This window comes from Suillus fuscotomentosus (assembly GCF_016647785.1).
Source record: "Suillus fuscotomentosus strain FC203 chromosome Unknown F5891scaffold_23, whole genome shotgun sequence".
Lineage (NCBI taxonomy): Eukaryota > Fungi > Basidiomycota > Agaricomycetes > Boletales > Suillaceae > Suillus > Suillus fuscotomentosus.
The window spans coordinates 509,820-528,989 of record NW_024539535.1 but is presented as its reverse complement, the minus strand read 5'-3'; the positions used below and the strand labels follow the sequence as shown (position 1 = coordinate 528,989).

Here is a 19,170-nt window from a genome sequence, read left to right as displayed (position 1 = left end):
GCATCCCAAGCCATGAGGCATTCTGTTTGGGTTCCCTTGTGCTTCTTATAACCTCCTCCTTACAACCCACATCTACAGACAATTCAACGATCAACCTCCGAGCGCTTAACAAACTTTCACCAGATATCACTAATCAAGGCGACTCAAGCTTGATATGTCTGTCGCCTCAGAATCCTCCAAGACTGATGTCTTGGAATATATCATCGTTCACATATTTTGTCCCATCAAATTGCCGCAGCACAACGATCATACTCCTGACAAAGATCGCTCCCTTGTTGATGTCGTGCTCGGCTCAGCTCGCAAATTTGCAGCATCTTTACCCGATGACGAGCATGAGCAGTGGAGGTCTTTGTTGAGGATGCTCGAGAACCTTGCTGTTACAATGAATTATCCTGCCTTGACCGAGGATGTGGTCAAGTCGCAAATCAAATCCATGCAAGCGGGAGGTATGCACACGATTTTAGCGCCGGCAATTTATATCAATCTCAAGATTTTTCTCTTTAGATATTCTCGCGTATTTGATTCGGGAACAAAATGCTGCTGTCGTACTTCGTAGGCTCGACGAAAAAACCATATTTGAATCCTTTGAAGTTTCTCCGCGGGCGTCTGCTGTCATGGCGGTAGAGGGGAAGCTCTTGTGTTCATATCCAGGGCCTGCAATCGCTGTATCAAACTCAGTCGTCAATAACCCCACCTTTCCTCCTGAGTTGGCGAACTTTCTCTCCCACATGAGCTATGATGCGTTAGATTCTACCTCCGAAGACGAAGGAGAGACCGCACATCCTCGCTATATCACCCAGCTTCTCACCAACATTCTTCGCGCATTCGGCGAGCCCGTTGATACACTCCGTATTCGAAAACGTATAGGCGATGATGTCATGGACAATGGTGCTACAGGTGATAGTGCGCCACAGTCCAACATCACACTCCCTTGGCGAAGATCATCCCTCTGGCTTGTCATAAGGGTTGTATTGCAGACATCCCTCGAGAGCACCAGCCTTGGACGAAACGGTTACAAGGCTTTCATGGCTTCGCTCATGACGGACCTTGTGTCCAAAGCGCTTGAGGGCGACATGCCGAGCGATTTACTCTACTTCATGTCCACTAAAATTAGTCGACGCTTGGTCAAGCTTCAGGCTGAAGACGGATGCTTAGCAATCGCGATGCACAAAGCTACTGAAGATATCAAGTATCGACTGGAGCTGCGCTGGAAGAACGTTCAGGCGGTTCAGGCAGATTCTTCTCATTGGGATGCCTCTTCGGAGTCAGATATAACCAGAGACACCAGGCTCTCGTTGACCAAGAGCGAGAAGTACATCACCGCTGCCTTAAATGCTACCTATGCCCAAGCCACCGTGTCAGACTTTAAACCTGATCATCGCCAACGGGGTACTATACATGACTTCCTTGGTCCTGACGCCAAGTTCTTCGAGAGTGTTTGTGCCAAGGAAACCCTTTTAGCGCTCTTTGATTTCGAATGCGCCATCGAGCAAGACATTGGCAGCTGGGTGGATCGTGCCATGAGCCTCGATGCTACTGGCATTGATGCTGCTTGTATGATCATCCAAGCGCGCGCTGCAATTTATTCCGCCAGTGCGCAAAAACGTTATTCCAAAAATCCTGAAAACATGTCCATCATGCTGCTCACGCTGTTCGATCTCTGGGTCGCGCTTGACAAGCTGGCTGTGAAGTCAATCCCTCTTCTCAAGGAGTATTCTCCAGAGATCCCAGCTGTCATTTTCGATAACCTTCTCCTTAAACAAGCTGCCGCCATAGAGAGGCTCGGACTTCTTCAACAGTATGTTGCCGCTCGCACCCACCATGCGCGCCCGGACTTCTCTATCTTCTCGGATGGCGCGGATGTAGATGCATTCGCAGTTCGCTACTATTCTCAATCTGAGAAGCTTCAGTCACGCAAACAGCGCATTGAAGATGAAGCAGATGCGGAGCGGAAAAAGTGCATTGCAGATTTTCGCGACAAAAGCAAAAAGTACTTGCATTTGACGAATGAACTCGACGCTCTCAAATGCGACACTTACATGGATTGGCGAGGTCGACCACGACATGACAATAATTGCTGTCGGTGCAGGAAGTTGGCGGAGAGAGCTAACCTCTCTATTGAAGTTCATGAATGGCCACTTCCTGAACGCGACAATGATGCAGCAGTAGTTTTATTCGAACTCGATGCCCCGATCGCTTTCAAGATGTGGCGATCTCTCACATTCCACTTTCTTCACGACATATGCCAGTGCACTACAAAATCGACTCAAGTTGCAACGCAGCACATGTTGCTTATGAAGTATAAACCATTTGCATGCCATCATGTCGAACACCCTGGCCAACGCATCACATTGGGCTCGGAGACAAAGTCTTCCCTGGCCACTCGCAAGTCCTTTCCATGTACTGAAAGCGATGTCATCGTCAAAAATAATCTGTATTTCCGCCTATACGACACAACCGAATGTGTTTGGGCTTCCAAATTCCATCAAACGTATACCGTATCTGATCTTTGCACGTATACACTACCGAAAGGTCCTTATCACGGACTGCAATGTTATCTGTCGGGTACCCAACACACTTCCAACGAGGTCTTGGCCAATCAGGCTGCGTGTCATGCCGAGCTGACGCTTCACGAATTCATTGCTTTCGGGAGTCTCCGTAGCGGCAGCCTTCTGCAATGGATCAACATTATTCATGAATTACGAGCACGCACGCTCACGTTTCGCGATCCGGCGGTCCATTTGCTACTGCTCCAGGCTAGTTTGGAGGTGGGAGAGCTTTCAGCCAATGGGTCTAGGGTATGGCACGATGAACTGAAAGTCTCAGACTTTGGGCACACCCTAATCAATGAGCTCCAGAGCTTGAAAGTAAGCGTAGAGACCAACTGGCTGGAGGGTGCAACGATGGCAACAATCTCTGCCCTGGTATCCCGCCTTCTCTCATCAGCAGTAGATTTCAGTGTCATCCAGCGATCATACGAGTTGCTACGAGCTGTCCGGAATACAACTTTCAAATGGGTGCAAGAGTTATCCAAAGCTCTTCAAGAAGCTCCGGATGAAAAGTCTAGTTGTGAACGCCAAGCCCGTGTTCGTGACATGGCAATCATTTGTCGCAGCACCTATGATGTCGACCCAGACAACATCACAGCACTTCTTGAATCGCCACAGGACTTGGAGATCTTGGTATACTGCTCTGTTACAGTGAAGGATAACACGCCTCCAGATCTAGACGCTCTCCCGCCGATTTCAAGATTGCTTCGTGATCGCAACCATCGATTGTCACACTTTCTAGAGACCTATTTCCGATGTCATGTGGAAGACGACCAAGAAGGTCTTGATCGAGCTATGAAACATCTTTGGTCTACATACCAACGACACACGCGCTGGACAGTGCTTGAATCTCCAAACTCTGGGTGGCTTACATGTAAAACGGCGCCTTCTGATGATCCATCCTGTCAAATCATACACCTCGATATGTTGACAGCTTGTCTATTTGTCGATGGCAAGCCGCTAGCCAGGCTGCCGGATCATATTCTGCAGCATCCTTGCTACATCTTACTCTTCCAACATGTGAGTTTTCCGGCATGCTAGTTAGCTAGATATCTGATAACCCCGAATAGCAAGTGCTTGATGTTTTACCCTCCAAGATTCGTGGCGCAGAATATGCTACCAAGACCAACATAAATGGCTTTCAAGTAAGTTGGTACAGTCGAGCACGATATCCAAAACTTAACCATTATTTTGCAGATATCTTTCGGGATGCGCAACGGAGACGTTGTCATTTGGTCGCAACGTGAGAATGGGCACCTCCTTGAGCTGATACCTGGACGAAAACTTCGGCCAGACATCCCAGGATTACTGGTCAAAAATCACGTGCATTGGCTCGACTTGAAAACCCGTGCAATTGAATTTCGTCCAGTGAAGGCAATGTGGGAGTCGTCCGACAAGAACTGGGTGTTGCGATACACGGAAGGCGGACAGTCAGTTGCACGGCTAGGCCATTCAACTCTATTTGATATCCACAGCCCCACGTTCTGCATGATAGCAAAGACGCTGAGTCCCATAGAAAACTTTGGATACCTGATTGTCACTGCCAACGTGGATGCAGGCCAGACTGTAGTCAAGGTCGATCTCCCTCGGCTTGGACTGTCTTTCTTTATAGATAGGGATGGGGAGTTACATTCGCACGACCAGAGAGGCATGGTTGTCGATGAAGACCAGTCCATTAACACAATGATTGGACTCGTCAACAAGCTCGTTCTACGCCCCAAAGATCAACACACGTTCAGCGATCGCCGTGTTATCATCCCACAAGGCGATGTTGTAGTAAAGCACGAAGGTCACCATGTGCAGGTCACCATACAGCCCAATCCTAATCATGACCGCCATCATTATCACTGTTACACCATCGACATGGAACTCTGCCGCCTGACAGGAAACATCGGTCTCACGAACAAACTGTACAAAGCATACTTACACGCCGTGTGCAGCGCCCATGTTCCAGATCCGTTAACTAAACGTACCGGTGTAGAAGAAGCGATGTATTTGCTGCAATCTGCCGCGTGCTATTCCTTCATGAAGCTGGACCCATTTGATTGCAAGCTTCTGGTTTGGATAGGCTCCTTAACTGTCGAGCGGACATGGTATACCGCTCACAAGAACTCGCAGAAGGTCCACTGGCACCATAGCTTGTCATCTTATGTCCAAGGTTGCGCATTCTACCATGCTGCCAGGAATATAGTCCAATATGCACGAAAGCTGCAGGTGCTTAGCGAAACACCGGTCCCAGTCTGTCTAGACTTTCCAGAACCAAACGAGTCCCTTCTAGAACGTGCCTCTCGACTGTCCATTGTCCTTTACTCCTGTGATCTAGTCAATTCCTTTTATCCCAGCGAATCGTCGACCAGTGATTATACTTCCAGGGATGTCCGCCGCTCAATAGGCGACCAAACGGCATTTAATTGCGCATGTATGGTGCGCGACTGGAGTATCACGCTTGAGCCTTGTCAGACGCTTTACGATGTCTTCATTCGGTGGAATGAAGTTTCTGGCAAAACACTTGACGTAACCCTTCGATATGGCCGAGAATGGTTGAAGCCTGACTTGGCTAAGAGATGGATGACCATTGTAGAACTTTGCCGCTACACAGATCGGGAGACTCACACATTCCAACTCGCCTTCACATTATCAGCCACGACCTACTCCTCCCCAGAGAATATGGGACTTGCCGTGACCATGTTCGCATTTGCAGCCAATCCCAAGCTCCGTGAACTTCCTGCTCCCGACTACGACATATACAACCTTTCATTTGGGATTGAACCCCTTGAACAGAATTTATGCCGTCACATATCTTCCTGCACTTCTTTCTCCAATAGTCCCGAGGCGTCCTTGTCTAGGAACCATAACGAGTCTTCCCAGGAATTTGATAGTCGACGACAAACGCACTTTCAATCTAAGTGTCTAGGCGAACAGAAAGAGGCAGTTGCTATCCTTCTTGAATCTTGGCCTTGTCCTTCCGTCCCTGCACGTGCTCTGAAGTGTCTGAGCAGCTCCCGATACGACGAGTCCACCCTTAGTACTGTCCTTGAAGGACAATACATGAACTGCTATCGCAACCGGTGCCTGAAGACATATCTGGATCGTGTACAGGAGGTGCTTGATGATGAAGTGATTTTCACGCCATCCATCGAGCAACCTTACACATTCATACCGAGCAATTCAGATGTTATATCAGTCAAGACTGCCGTCCTCGCCAAAGACTTGTTCAAAAAGCCTCCACCCGTCATCACATTATTTCCTGACCCACTCAAGCAGATTCAAGTGTTACTGAGTAGCAGATTCTCTGGTGATGGGCTTGATTCGTCTCCACTGAAGGATGTCATCTCGAACTTCAAGGCATCGCGACGTCAATCAGACCAATTCGGTCTCCAGTATGCCGCATGCCTAGAAGACAGTAGGAATCATCTAGAGAATGAACGGTTACCCATCGCACCCCGCTCAACTTGCTGGACGGTCGAGATGCTGCGACACCATCATGAGTGGTGTAACAAGCTTTATATGAACGCTTTTCGCAGATTGGAAGAGCATCTAGCTCCTTCAGGTTTGGCGGAGGAGAGTTTATCCAATTCTGGACGATGGCCTCGCATTACAGTCACATTCCTACTCGGTCTTCTCGCTTCTACGTCAAAAACGCCTCTTTGCAACTCTTGGAAAGCCTCTTTGACCAATTTCGCACATATCCTTCTTCGCTTACAAAGATCACAACGACTTCTGAAGCTGAAATTGGCAGCCGATGGGGACAACGAGGAGTTCCTGAAGGAGCTGGTGAACGACGGCCACCTAGAATTGGATGGTACACAGGAATATGTAGACTGGCTTCTAATTCAGGTATTCGATAACCATTCACCAATGAATTTATTGATCACTAACGGTACTTACTAGGCAGAGAACCGATTTCTTATCCGTCCCACGCAAGCCATGGTTGCAATGGAGATGATTTCCCCACATTCTGACAAGAATACTGCCCTGCAGCTTCATATGGGGGAGGGAAAGTCTTCCGTGATCGTACCTATCTGTTGCGCTGCACTAGCCGATGGCAAAAATGTGGTACGGGTGGTCGTGCTAAAGCCTTTGGCTGTGCAAATGTTTCAGCTACTCGTGGAACGGCTCAGCGGGCTTACCAATAGGCGAATTTTCCACCTTCCTTTCTCACGCTCCTTGCGCATTACTTCCAGTCAAATCCAGCCCTTATTTGAAGAGTGCAAATGCGTTCGTGGTATCCTTGTCGCTCTACCAGACCACATCCTCTCTTTCAAGATGATGGCTGTGGAGCAACAGCTTTCCCGTGCGAACGCAATCAGACAACCACTGGTTATGCCTCTATTGGATACCCAGCGATGGCTTGATAAGTACACTCGCGACATATTGGATGAGAGCGATGAACTGCTGCATGTTCGCTTTCAACTTGTGTACACTATGGGCGATCAACAGCACTTAGAAGGTTATCCTGATCGATGGACCACAACACAGCAGGTGATGACCCTTGTGGCAAAACATGCTTGCCTCCTGCAGCAAGAATTTCCTCTTGGAGTAGAGTTCCAACCAGGCGCTATCGGAACCTTCCCACATTTCAGAATCCTGGATGTCGACGCAGGCAAAAGATTGGTCAAACTAATCTCTGACGATATCCTTGCTGGGTACCTCCCAAATTTTGCATTCGAACATGTGCCATCTCATATCCAAGACTCCATCCACGAGTATCTTACCCAGTTCACGATTGAACCGCAGCTCCTTGACGAAGTCCGTAGCTATTATGCTGGGTCCAGTATGTGGAATGGATTACTGCTCATTCGAGGACTCCTTGCACACGGTGTTCTGATATACACAATGAAGGAGCGGCGATGGCGTGTAGATTACGGTCTAGATCCTCAACGTACGAAGCTTGCTGTGCCATATCGAGCCAAGGATGTTCCTTCATCTAGGGCAGAATTTGGACATCCAGACATCGCAGTCGCACTCACATGTCTTTCGTACTACCACGGAGGCCTCACTGAGGAACAGGTGACCCTCTGTTTCCGGCAGCTACTCAAGCAAGACAATCCCGTATTGGAATATGAGACATGGATCGAGGGGTTGTCTTTAGACTCGCTTCCAGAGAATCTGCAACACCTCAGTGGAATCAACATGGAGTCTACTGAACAATTCACTACCTGTTTGGTACCTCTCTTCGGGCGCAACAAAGCTGTCATAGACTTCTTCTTGGCTCAGATCACCTTTCCACAAGAAGCGAAAGAGTTTCCAAAAAAGTTATCTTGTTCCGCCTGGGATCTCGCAGAGCGAAAATCATCTGGGTTACCTACCACTGGTTTCAGTGGAACGAATGCTTTTCGTTACTTGCTACCCACCAACATAATGCAGCATGACCTAGCTCACCAGCGCGGTACGAATGCCAGAGTTCTCAGTTACCTTTTGCAGGAAGAGAATGATTTTTTTGACTCGCTCGCAGCTGGCAGAGGCGCTGAAGAACTTCTTAATGCCATCGCGAAGGAGTCGCCGGAGATCCGCGTCTTGCTCGACGTGGGCGCACAAGTGCTTGATTTGGAGAATGATGAGGTGGCGACGATGTGGTTGAACATCAATAAAAATGCTCAAGCGGCAATTTATTTCAACAAGCACGATGAGCTCGTGGTGCGCACTCGGGATCACGTCATAGAATCATTCTCCGCATCTTCCTTTGCTCAGAAACTGGACCAATGTGTATTGTATTTGGACGATGAACACACCCGAGGAACAGATGTGAAGTTGCCCCGTGGGTTCCGCTCAGCTGTCACGTTGGGCCCAAAGGTCACCAAGGATCGCCTTGTCCAAGGTGAGGACGCAATGTATATGTTCATTGATGACGTTTAGTAACATATTGCTAGGTTGCATGCGTATGAGAAAGCTCGGCCACGGCCACTCAGTCATGTTCTTCGCACCTCCAGAAATAGATCGCAGCATTCGAGCTGTGAACAACAATCGTGATGGACGCATTCATGTGTCGGATATCCTCGTGTGGGCGATGACTGAAACATGCGTGGATATTGAACACCGTGCTTCACAATGGTTTCAGCATGGAGTGGATTTCAAGTCTCGCCACAATGCATGGTCGTCGTTCTTATCTGACGATATCACGCCCACCGAATTCACCCATTCCTGGCTACAGCCAGAAGCCAAGCACTTGGAAAAGTTATATGCTCCAGCTCTGACGGGCACCATTACTTCGCAGACATCGCTAGACGAAGAGCTTCTGGAGATATGCAGCGGCCTGGGGTTGAGCATTTCGCCTGACAACCGTACGGACGAAGAGCAAGAGAGAGAGGTGATACAAGAGATTGAGCGCGAGCGCGAGGTGGTGAGACCCCCAAAAGTGCCGGCTGCTACCCATCAAATCAACGAGGACGTCCTGTACTTCATCCGAACAGGCTGTATTCCGAATGGATCTCGCGCATTCACTGCCGTTTTCGACACCCTCACCACAACTTCGGCTGCGTTCTCGGGGTGTCAGCCATGGTCGCGAGACGTATTTGCCTCAAGTGATTTCGCCACAACAGTCCAGGCCGCAGACAAAACGGACAGCTACATCCGCCCAGTCAATTGGATTCTTTCGAGTAATACAGTATCAGACGCGCCAGTGCTAGTCATTGTCAGCCCCTTCGAGGTCAACGTTTTTCTATCTGAAATTAGGGCAAGTAAGCAAGTTCACTTGCACGCTTATACACCTCGCGTCATCAAGATGATGAAGTCATGCGATGACTTGCGCCTCTATGTTACACCATCACTCCCCGCGCGATGGAAGCCACGTGATACCCTCATCCAGCAGCTCAATGTCTTTTCTGGGCAATTATACTTTCCTCATCACCGCGCATACGTCAAGCTGTGTCGCTTCTTGGGGATTTATACTGCAGATCTCAATGACCAGGGCACCTTTGAGATTCAAAGTGATAGATTCATCAAACCGGAGCATCGGCCTCCTGCTGCGAATCTTCCCAACAACTTCCAACAGTCGCCCATCCCCATGTTGAAGGCTCTTTTCGGTATCCGCCGCAAGGGAATGGGGTACTTACCTACGCACATCGGGAAGCTATTGGTTGCTCGACAGTTGACAACCAAGGACTTCGATGATCGGCAAGTTGGAACTTTTCTGTATGCAAATATTCATTGACGCAGTGATCCCAGTGTTCTCCAGTGATTAGAGATGCTGCCATTCGTAGATTGTGCAACATTCACCATCTTCTAGCAGGTCTTACAAACTACATGATGTCTTTTATTCATTACTACATTGATCGCGGTTGTGGACTTGAATTTGCTAGTTACTTTATCAACATACATGATATTATTCCTCATTTTCTTCAATACTTCGTTCGCCTTCACCAAAGGAGCATACAGTTTTATTGCGTCCTCGCTTTCGAAGTTACTGATTGATTCTTATTCCTCAATGCAGGGAAGATCATCCTTCCCCCATGGCACTGTCAGCTCAACCTATAGAATCAGTTCGCACACCAAATTGAACAGTTTTAACATGGTTTATATTTGCCATTAACTTACGCAATATACGCGCTTCTATATTTTGCCTTTGTGCTAACTGAGCAGTACTCCAGTCTCCAGGAGCAACAATCACTCTGAGACTCGTAGTATATCCCCTCCAATCTTGGCGCGTTGGCGACCCACTTGTGCTGAAAACTGATCATCACATTGTCTGCTTCTTTAGCACACTGGCAGTTTCTTGTGCTAATCCTGGCTGATGATCTTGATTCACAGCTGTGACGTTGACGGTTTAGCGTATTAGGCTCGAAGACAACGGCACAATAGAGAAGAGTGCGTTCAAACTAAGTGACAGGATCAAAGTCTGAATTCTGAGGGTTCAAACGACACTAGTGTAACTCTACGACTATAGGCAGTATTTATGCTAACGATACGTCCGATGTCGGGTAGCTTCGGAAGAGTAAATGCTACTGTGGGCTATAGACTCGGCCGAAGCGTCTACGAGCAACTGTATAAATGAATAAGCGTAGTTAGGAGACTGACAGAACCAAATGAAAGAGAAACAAAGTAAATTGGACGTGGGCCGTTTGGACGGCCCAACCGTTACAACAGCCCTTGCCATTAGAATCATACCAGCATCTATCTTGCCGAACAACAATAACTCTCGACAATATGAAAAATACACGTACAACATAACCTGAACTCTCCCTCTCAGCCGAACTCCATCCGCACTCTCCATATCCTTACCCCCGTCTTCCTCTCCCACTCATTCCTCTCCCACTCATTCCGCCCACCACCCAGCCCACCACTCAGCTCATCCCCGATCCTTATCATTTGTTGTATCGCACCACCATGCCCGGCAGCTCGGAAAGCCAATATATCAGACTTGAAGGCGAGTCCTCCATATTACCTTCGTATCTGTTTCATGATTCTCACACTCTGCCTACAGTTCTCAACGGAAAAAATCTTCAGCTTCCCTCCTGGCGCGTTCCCGCTGGTATTTACGTGTCCATCAATCTCGACTCCCGGAGACGCTAGAAATTGGCCATCAGTGTCTTATCATCTGATGAATCTGTGGCGTGAGCCCGGGGGAATCCTGTAACTCTAGTTCATGGAGACTTTCCAACGCGATGCTGAACTGATCATCGGTTTATAGATCACCGCATGCCTTACCTGCATCATAAATGGAGACCAGGGCGTCCTTTGAGCTTCGTCGAATGTTAGGCAGCGGAGAGATCATTGAGAAACTTGAAATGTCGTGGGATGAGCTGGTCTATCACGGAGATGAGCCATTCGGTGAGCGACTCGCTCCTCATTCGTGCACATATATTAACACTTCCTAGATCTATACTTCCCCCCGTGCGCGGTTTCCACCCCTCCCTCACACTGAAAGTTGCTTTAGTACATACTTGCAACAACAGAAATGACGTACTGTTCAACGTGAGTGACCCCAGAATCTGACCTGTTAGTTTTTGCCAACACAACACTAACTGTAGGCTACGGCATTGCTCGAGACACAGATGCGGGCCACGCACAATTTGCCGCATACATAACAAGCGAGAATATGTCTCACCTGAATGATGCTGTAGAGCATTTTCGGTTGGTTCCGGACCAGTGTCCGGTCGGCCATCCAGATTACGCGGCAGCTCTCACCAACCTCGCGTCTGCCCCGTCTTGATGGCTACATACAAAATGATCTTCATGACATCGATACTACCACTTCCCTCCTCCGCAACGCCCTTGCATTGCGCCCACAGCGCCATTCCGATCATCCCTCATCTCTACATAATCTTGCCCTAGCGCTGAGTTTGCGCCACAATAAGAAGGTACTATTGCTGACATCTGCGAAGCCGCCCAACTATGTCATGAGCTACTCCCTCTCTGCAAAGGGTGCCCACCTTTGTACGAAGACCTGCAAGCGGCAGCGCGCCAGGGCCCGGCCATCATCCTCAATGCTAGTAAATACTCGTGCAGCGCCATCATCGTCCCGACGTCAGGAGACCCCCCATCATGTTCCCTTGCCGTCTGTTACTTTTGCAGATCTGGCCGATCTCAAGGACCGATGGAGCAGGCCGAGGGGCTCGCAGCCCAAAGACAGGGAAACCAAGCTGGAATGAGGTGAAGCTACGCGACGACATGCTCGAGACCTAGTCTACATGCTGACTAAGCTATGGAAAGGGCCGACTGGGGCCTTGGTGCGCGACTCTTGCCCTTGGGACCCCCAGTCCACCGTTTCGCCAGGGCAATACAAAAAGTATCTCGGATGACCCCAATGGAGTCGAGGACAGATTTAATAGTGCTCTCGTGGATAATATGGCACGAGATCATGCTGCCTATCGTCAACGTACTCGAGCACGTCCTCAAACTAAAGCGCCGTTCTCGAATCTGGCTGTGTCCTACTGCAGCTTTTACCTCCATTCCTCTCCATGCCGCTCATCCCTTTCAAACAAAGGCAGACCGTTCTGTGAAGGAGTAATGCCTGGAGGATCTCTACATCTGTTCTTACACCCCGACACTTTCTGCTCTAGTCAGATCTAGACAGTCGATGAAGAAGCGTGTGCCTCCATCCTTCGTAGTAATCGGACAGGGTCAACCGGGTGCAGGAACAGGCAAGGCGCTTTTGGCTGTCGACAGCGAGCTCGAGCTTGTCCATAAGCTCGTCCCGGCGACTGCCAACCGCACCATTATTTCTGGCGACACAGCCATACGAGCAGGTGCACTCGAAGCTTTGCAGCAAAATACCTGGGTGCACCTAGTTTGTCATGGCAAGCAGGATCCTACGCAGCCTTATAATTCGCATTTCGTCATGAGAGATGGACATTTGACACTACTCGATTTCATAGAGAGAGATTCCGCGCGCCGAGTTCGCGTTCTTATCAGCGTGTCATACCGCCATCGGTGATGAGAAAACGCCCGACGAAGTGATCCATCTCGCAGCTGGTCTCCAGTTTTCAGGATTTAAGAGCGTCATTGGCACGCTGTGGGAGGTGGACGATGCTGTTGCAAAACACGTCGTCGAAGCTTTCTACACGTATATGTTTAGAGACTTGGAGGATGTTGGTGTCATGGACTGTACGAGGGCGGCCTGGGCACTCAACTGTGCTACACATGTGGTGAAGACGAAAGTGTCACTCGAGCAAAAAATGGGTTTCATTCATATTGGTGTGTAGTTTTATGTATCATATGCCGTATTGCTGTCGTCTGGTGCATATTCACGAGTTAATGATCTGCGATCCTCTTTTATCCTGCTGCATAAATAACCCTGATGTATTCTTGCGCTCTAGCTTTCTCGTTTTTGTATACCCTGTTATGTTTTTGTGAACTAGAATGTTCATCAAAGTTATTGTGTACTCGACTCGCGCCTCATCGACATCTTCAACTGCTAGGTGAGCGCTTAGATAGGAGCCGAGCCGGTCAAGCCCACTCATGCCTTCCAGTCATGCTATGGATCCTAGTATGCCTGTCCAAGTTTCGTCAATCCCGGATGGCTGCTTTAAAGTTGACTTATGGCCATGGCCTATTTGTGTACTACATCTGCGACATCATGCCATCAGTGCTAATCTGCCAACTTAATATATGTCAACATTAATATTCAACATTCAATGCCTATGGCCATACTCATAATTCAATACTGATTACTCCCAGTACCCTCGATCGACTCACCCTTTGTTGACATTATAATGAAGTTGTGATTTTTCTCAGCGATGAATGTATTTACTGATAAGCCTGTTGCTGTTTTCAGGCTGTTTGGCACGATGATCTCATGATTGATGCGTGCACGAATCGCAGCTGGATATAGAAATGGCTGTCATTCCGGACGGATAGATTTGAGGCAGTGAGTATGGTTCTGCACATTGTGAGATAAGCTTAGAAGATCCACTGGCAACAGGCACGCATCAGTGAATTCATGAGTTCACGATATTGTAGCCATGATGACTGTAGAAATATATAATTCTGTTTCTGCCAAATATAGCTATTTATGCGCCAATAAATTTGACTTGCTAATACAAATGTATGGATGAATGTAAATCTACACTGCAATGAGGAATTGGTGGCAACATTGCGGCATTGCGACCTCACCGCCAGCAAGGGATGATAGCATAATTGTGTCCAAGTTGTCAATCATGCTCATCCGCTGTAATTTAATTTTTTGATAATAAACCTATTTATGACTTTATGATGGAAAGTAGCACTAGCCGTGGACATCAAACGTATATTAACATCAGAGTCTGCGGCAATATTGTGACATTGTACAATCACAACCTAAAAGTGAATGGTGGGTAATTGTGTCTAGTTTGTTAGGCATCTGCGTTTTCCATCATCTGCATTTCGCATTACCTGACAAGGGATAGCTATGTAATTTGCGTAATATTGCTACCGCACTGGAGCCCAATGTAAGGGTTTCGACACCAAAGTGTCTTTCACACTGATCAACAAATTCAGAACAGTTCTCAATGAAGGTGTGGCAGCCGACCTTCACACATTATGGGAGAACTCATTTATATTAAACTTCTAAAGATTTTGGATTGTAGTGAACCCGCGTCTAATCAGAGCATATAGCGTGAACAGCCATGAACGAGGAGTCACGAATCCAGGAGACCCTGCATGAGTGGTACGACAAAAATCAGCGAATTATGAATGTATGCATACTACTAGTAGTCCCTATATATCGTATGTTGGTGAGGAAGTCGAAGTACGTGAAGAAGGACAAGGGTGACAATTTCTAGTCCCACTAATGTATTCGGGCAAGCTGAATGTCGGGCTCGCGACAATGGCACCTACACGTAGAAGTAAGTAGATGTAATGTTAGCACTCAAATACAGAAAGGCTAGACGTCCGAACAAGATAATACGTACCCCGTAGGTTCAGGGGTCTATCCCTGGCCTTGTTCTTGCACGGGTGTTCTCGCAGGATACGGATATGGGATGAATGGCTTGAACAACACGTCAGCGTTGCAGCATGAGAGGTTGAGATGTTGAGATTTATGAAACGTACAGCATACATGCCTGGGTGACCAATCGGAGCAGGTGTTGCTGAAGGTGTTCCACGAGCATCCGCGCCACTAGCCGGCGGAAACGATTGGCTCATCGGTGGCGGAAGGGGAAATCCAGGGTACGCCCCCTCCGATCGAGCTTCGGTTACAAGGTGTGACGTGTGAAGGCTGGAAGAGCGACTGTGGTCATAAGGATCGCTCGCCTTTGAGTTGGAAGTGGCACGGGAGGAGCATTGAAACATTGACAGGCGTGATGGACTGGGAGATGCTGATGATGCAGCCGGTGAAGGAGATCTAACTGATAGACGGAATTGATGTCGTCCCTAGAACGAAAATTCATATGCTTATCGTGAACATGGCAGGTTATTACGCACCGATGAATGTAGCCGAGGTCATGAACAGCCTCAATAGCAAGAATGCACTCCGCCATGTAGAACCGTGTCACATCTTCAGAGAAAACATCGTATTTTGTGAGCATGGTCATTAAGTCACCTCCAGGAAGAAACTCCATGATGAGATATAAGTATAGTGGATCCTGGAAGGAATAAAAGAGTTGAACGACCCAGGGTGATGTTGATTCAGCCAGCAAGTCACGCTCCGCGCGAATATGAGCAAGCTATAGGACCATTTCATCAGCACAAAGCAAGAAGTATGGCTTGTGCATACAGACCTGATCTCGCTTCAACATCTCGGCCTTTTGGAGGGTCTTCATGGCATAGACTTTCCCAGTGTCTACTTTCTGAACCAATCTTACCTACATGTTAATCAAGTGGTGAGCTCAGGGAGAACTTCAGTAAACAGCCTGGCATACCTCACCAAACGCACCCTTCCCAATGACTTTGATTGTGCGAAAGTCCGTGAGACGAATCTTTGTCCGACGTAATCGTAGATGTTGTGACTCCAGCTTGCGGTATTTGTGAATTTCGCGTTCTTTCGACTCAACATCCAGCACTTCCCCATATGATTTGAACAAGCCTTTTAGTGAAGCCTTGAGCACTATGGAAAGAAGAGAAATCAGTCACAGCCAAGTTGTGGTATGTTTCGATGCTCACCGTCAATTTTTTTTCACCTTCTCGTTGAGGTTTTGAATATAAAGATTCTCGGAAACAGCTTCTTCTCCCTCTGGTTGAGGTGTCCCATTTTCTGCTAATGATGGTGTGAGATCTTGCATAGAGTGAGGGTCGGTCCACTGGGGCTGCCTGTGATGTGGCGATGACTTGATAAGTGCGAGCTTCGTCGAGCTCAGACTTACAGGAAGTGCTTCGCGCATTTGGCCCATGAATTCAACCATCTTGTGTTGGATGTTTTACCAGACTGCTCAATCAGTTGATGTCAACGAAACACGAACGAACAAAAGCAGATGAAAAGCCTTACTGCGATCGGTCAAGGGCTTTGACTGCTTGACAAGTGTATGATCTTCAAAACAGGTCAACTTGCAGATTCGTGCAGTATGTCGATCTGGAAGGGAGCGGGATGATATTTTCGGGGACGATTTAGGTAGCGTGGGGGTGGGAGTGCATTCAACACGCAGCGGGACGGTACCTAATGAGCAAGAGACTTATGTGTATTCGGTATTCGGCAAAATGACATCGTTTTGCAACATAATGATTAAGAGAACTATGCGTGATCAATGTCCATGAGAGTTTCTTCGTCCGCGTCTCCAATTTCTATACCTTCCTAGGGTGAAAATTAGAACAAGCAAACGGACAACAAGATGTACGAACATACCATTTGTTCTCCGTCATCGACATCCGTAAAATCATCTGGCATATATATGTCTTCCTGCAATGACAAAAATCAGACGAATTGAAAGTGCGTACACGACTAACGAGACTCACCGTATCATCGCCTCCCCAGACTTCGTCAATGTCCATCGAATGTCCATCTTCAACGTCATGCATGTATACATCTCCCTGCAATGACAAAAATCAAACGAATTGAAAGTGCGTACACGATAAACCAACGAGACTCACATCATCGCCTCCCCGGACTTCGTCGATGTCCATCGGATGTCCGTCTTCGACTTTAAGCATGTCTCCCTGCAGTTTTGAACTAATGAGAAGCATGGCAAAATTTGTAAATGGACTCACCGCGCTCGGATCATGCCCAGCTTGAACGATATCCATAGGAACATTTTCTGAATGCATGTCGACGTCCATCGTTTGATTAAGTATATTTGTTGGTCTGGTAGGTTGTGATAGATGACCGTGGCAAACTCAGATTCGTAATCGGCAATACCCTTGCGGCCATCGTGAAGAGATATATCGATATTTACCGTTTTCTCCGTGTCCGCATCCTCGTGAGTAACTTCACGACTTTAGTATTTCAGCTGCGCCCTAACCAGCGGTTGCTCGTTTCACCATAGCAAGAATAAAAAAAACTCACGGAGGCACATGCTGCACGACACCCTGCAGAAGTTCAAAGCTTGGAGGGTATCAGGCGTTGCTTGACGATGCCCAGTACGGCTGCGATCTGTCCCGTCTTGACCATCTCGGCAGCATCGCAGGCAAGAAATGGTTTTGGGAGCTTCACGGGACCAGGGATGCTGCCCTTTTGTTGCCAGCATGTGGGGCGTCAGGAGGAAGGGGAGGGGGAAGTAATATTCGGATGGCATGCCAGTGGTGAGCTTCTGTTTGGGGAGCTTTGCGGGACCAGGGATGCTGCCCTTTTGTTGCCAGCATGTGGGGCGTCAGGAGGAAGGGGAGGGGGAAGTGATATTCGGATGGCACGCCAGTGGTGAGCTTCTGGTGTCTGAATGTTTGAAAAACGTCAAGGATATTCGAAGCGCGGGTTAGAGACGATAAGGAAGCAGCTAATTCCTCTTCTCTTCAGCGCGCTAGGCTGGCGTCCCCACGGGGACTCGAAGCCATCAGATACAAATAAAATTTATAAAAATTTAGACTACTCACCATAACTAACAGCTTTGATGTCATAAGACTGTGCTGCAGATTACCGGGATTGCTAAAGTCTTGATACATAAACGGACACCTCAAATTCTAGCAGGCAACGAAAGCAGTTGTACAGTCACGAATGCCAGCCCTGATACTGGATCAAATATCAATGACATGCAAGTCATAGGAACCATCAATGCCATGACTTACGCTGGGTTCTTCCAAAAACATACCGTTCGACAGAATGCTTGTCACTGGTCTTGACAAGCAGATAATCTTCAACTCAGCCACGAGGTCATAAGCTCATGAACTCTTTAAGAGTCCTCGTGCTACAATACCTGAGCAATACCAGACCGACAAATGTGAGGACTAACTCGAGGTTCAAACCGGGACTAATGTACTGCTCATAACATAGTCCAGGTCCCAGAATGTAGCAACTATTTCAGAGATATGCATAGCATGTCCAAAGGGAATGTTACGGGTAACCCCTTCAACCTGAAGCAAGCACCACAAGATTAAGAACGATCTTGAAGCCTGGGGAGACTCAGTGGCTTACCTCAATAGGCCCGTTGACAAGATTCTCCCCCGTCAGAGGTTGTGATAAAGGCTATGAAGTGTTGTCCAGACATCTCATTGAAGGTATCCCAAAGTATGACTTGGCATAAAAATCGTTGAAATTAGCGAGTGCTACCAGTGGATACTATATGCCAGGGAAACAACTATGACCGTGTGGCAGGTATGTTGCATGGTAACCAGGTACGTGCCAGTGATGATCTGAATTGGGCCTCCCAATTATCACAACTCTGAGCGTGCTGCTGTCGCTGCAACTGCTGACTCTGACATCGGTCCATACTGAAACTGTCAGCTGCAGGTGGTTCTGAGTCAGTGACAGAAAGCTAGTGTGAACGGCCAATACCTACTGCCAATGGTCTGCGAACCTGGCAAGCCTTCCAAGGGCGCTTGGTGGGGGATCGAGTCTGAGTGGGATTGTAGCTGTGTGAAGCGTGCAAAATCACAGCTCAAGAAGTCTTGCTTAAATTTGAATCTGGGAGATGATAAGAGATGCAGCCAAGACATAGTAGGGCAAAAAGATATTGGTGACCTTTCGAGCTCACGGTTGAGTTTGCCGTGCCATTCATCAAGATCCGATTCTTCCCACACTACCAAATTTGGCAAGTTAGTCCAGTATCTGAGTAGGCAAGGAAGTACTAGTACTAGCAACGGAGAGTTTGAAATCAAGTGTGATGCGCGAGTTAAAGAACATATT

General features: G+C 47.9%; 4 protein-coding genes across 4 annotated transcripts; 2 read left to right on the top strand and 2 right to left on the bottom strand.

The window, feature by feature from the left end:
* The first annotated feature begins 21 nt into the window (after nt 1-21).
* F5891DRAFT_266330 (uncharacterized protein) lies at nt 22-10,019 on the top strand. The gene is made up of 7 exons (XM_041371139.1): nt 22-446; nt 505-3,569; nt 3,620-3,694; nt 3,747-6,386; nt 6,441-8,367; nt 8,420-9,662; nt 9,714-10,019. The coding sequence occupies exons 1-7, from the start codon at nt 155-157 to the stop codon at nt 9,724-9,726; spliced, it is 9,255 nt and encodes a 3,084-aa protein (XP_041226782.1). The 5' UTR covers nt 22-154; the 3' UTR covers nt 9,727-10,019.
* A 1,184-nt stretch (nt 10,020-11,203) lies between these two features.
* On the top strand, nt 11,204-13,189 carry F5891DRAFT_1187902 (CHAT domain-containing protein; the record flags this gene model as incomplete). The annotated part of the gene is made up of 8 exons (XM_041366920.1): nt 11,204-11,315; nt 11,363-11,378; nt 11,441-11,459; nt 11,609-11,825; nt 11,870-12,137; nt 12,198-12,491; nt 12,552-12,822; nt 12,863-13,189. The coding sequence occupies 8 exons, from the start codon at nt 11,204-11,206 to the stop codon at nt 13,187-13,189; spliced, it is 1,524 nt and encodes a 507-aa protein (XP_041226781.1).
* Nucleotides 13,190-15,385: 2,196 nt separating this feature from the next.
* On the bottom strand, nt 15,386-15,898 carry F5891DRAFT_928420 (kinase-like domain-containing protein; the record flags this gene model as incomplete). The annotated part of the gene is made up of 3 exons (XM_041373913.1): nt 15,386-15,628; nt 15,683-15,766; nt 15,824-15,898. Coding segments are annotated over 3 exons (402 nt in total), but the record flags the coding sequence as incomplete, so codon positions are not given.
* Nucleotides 15,899-16,629: 731 nt separating this feature from the next.
* Nucleotides 16,630-17,171, bottom strand: F5891DRAFT_1187900 (uncharacterized protein; the record flags this gene model as incomplete). Its single annotated transcript, XM_041366919.1, has 5 exons — nt 16,630-16,689; nt 16,741-16,794; nt 16,851-16,925; nt 16,986-17,051; nt 17,103-17,171. 5 exons carry the CDS (start codon nt 17,169-17,171, stop codon nt 16,630-16,632), a joined length of 324 nt encoding a protein of 107 aa, XP_041226779.1.
* Nucleotides 17,172-19,170: the final 1,999 nt, after the last annotated feature.

Excerpts from the sequence above, each read along its gene's own strand:
- F5891DRAFT_266330 (XM_041371139.1), top strand. The coding sequence starts at position 155 with ATGTCTGTCGCCTCAGAATCCTCCAAGACTGATGTCTTGGAATATATC. Across the intron at positions 6,387-6,440 it reads TAGACTGGCTTCTAATTCAG|GCAGAGAACCGATTTCTTAT; the intron begins GTATTCGATAAC and ends GGTACTTACTAG. Across the intron at positions 8,368-8,419 it reads CAAGGATCGCCTTGTCCAAG|GTTGCATGCGTATGAGAAAG; the intron begins GTGAGGACGCAA and ends ACATATTGCTAG.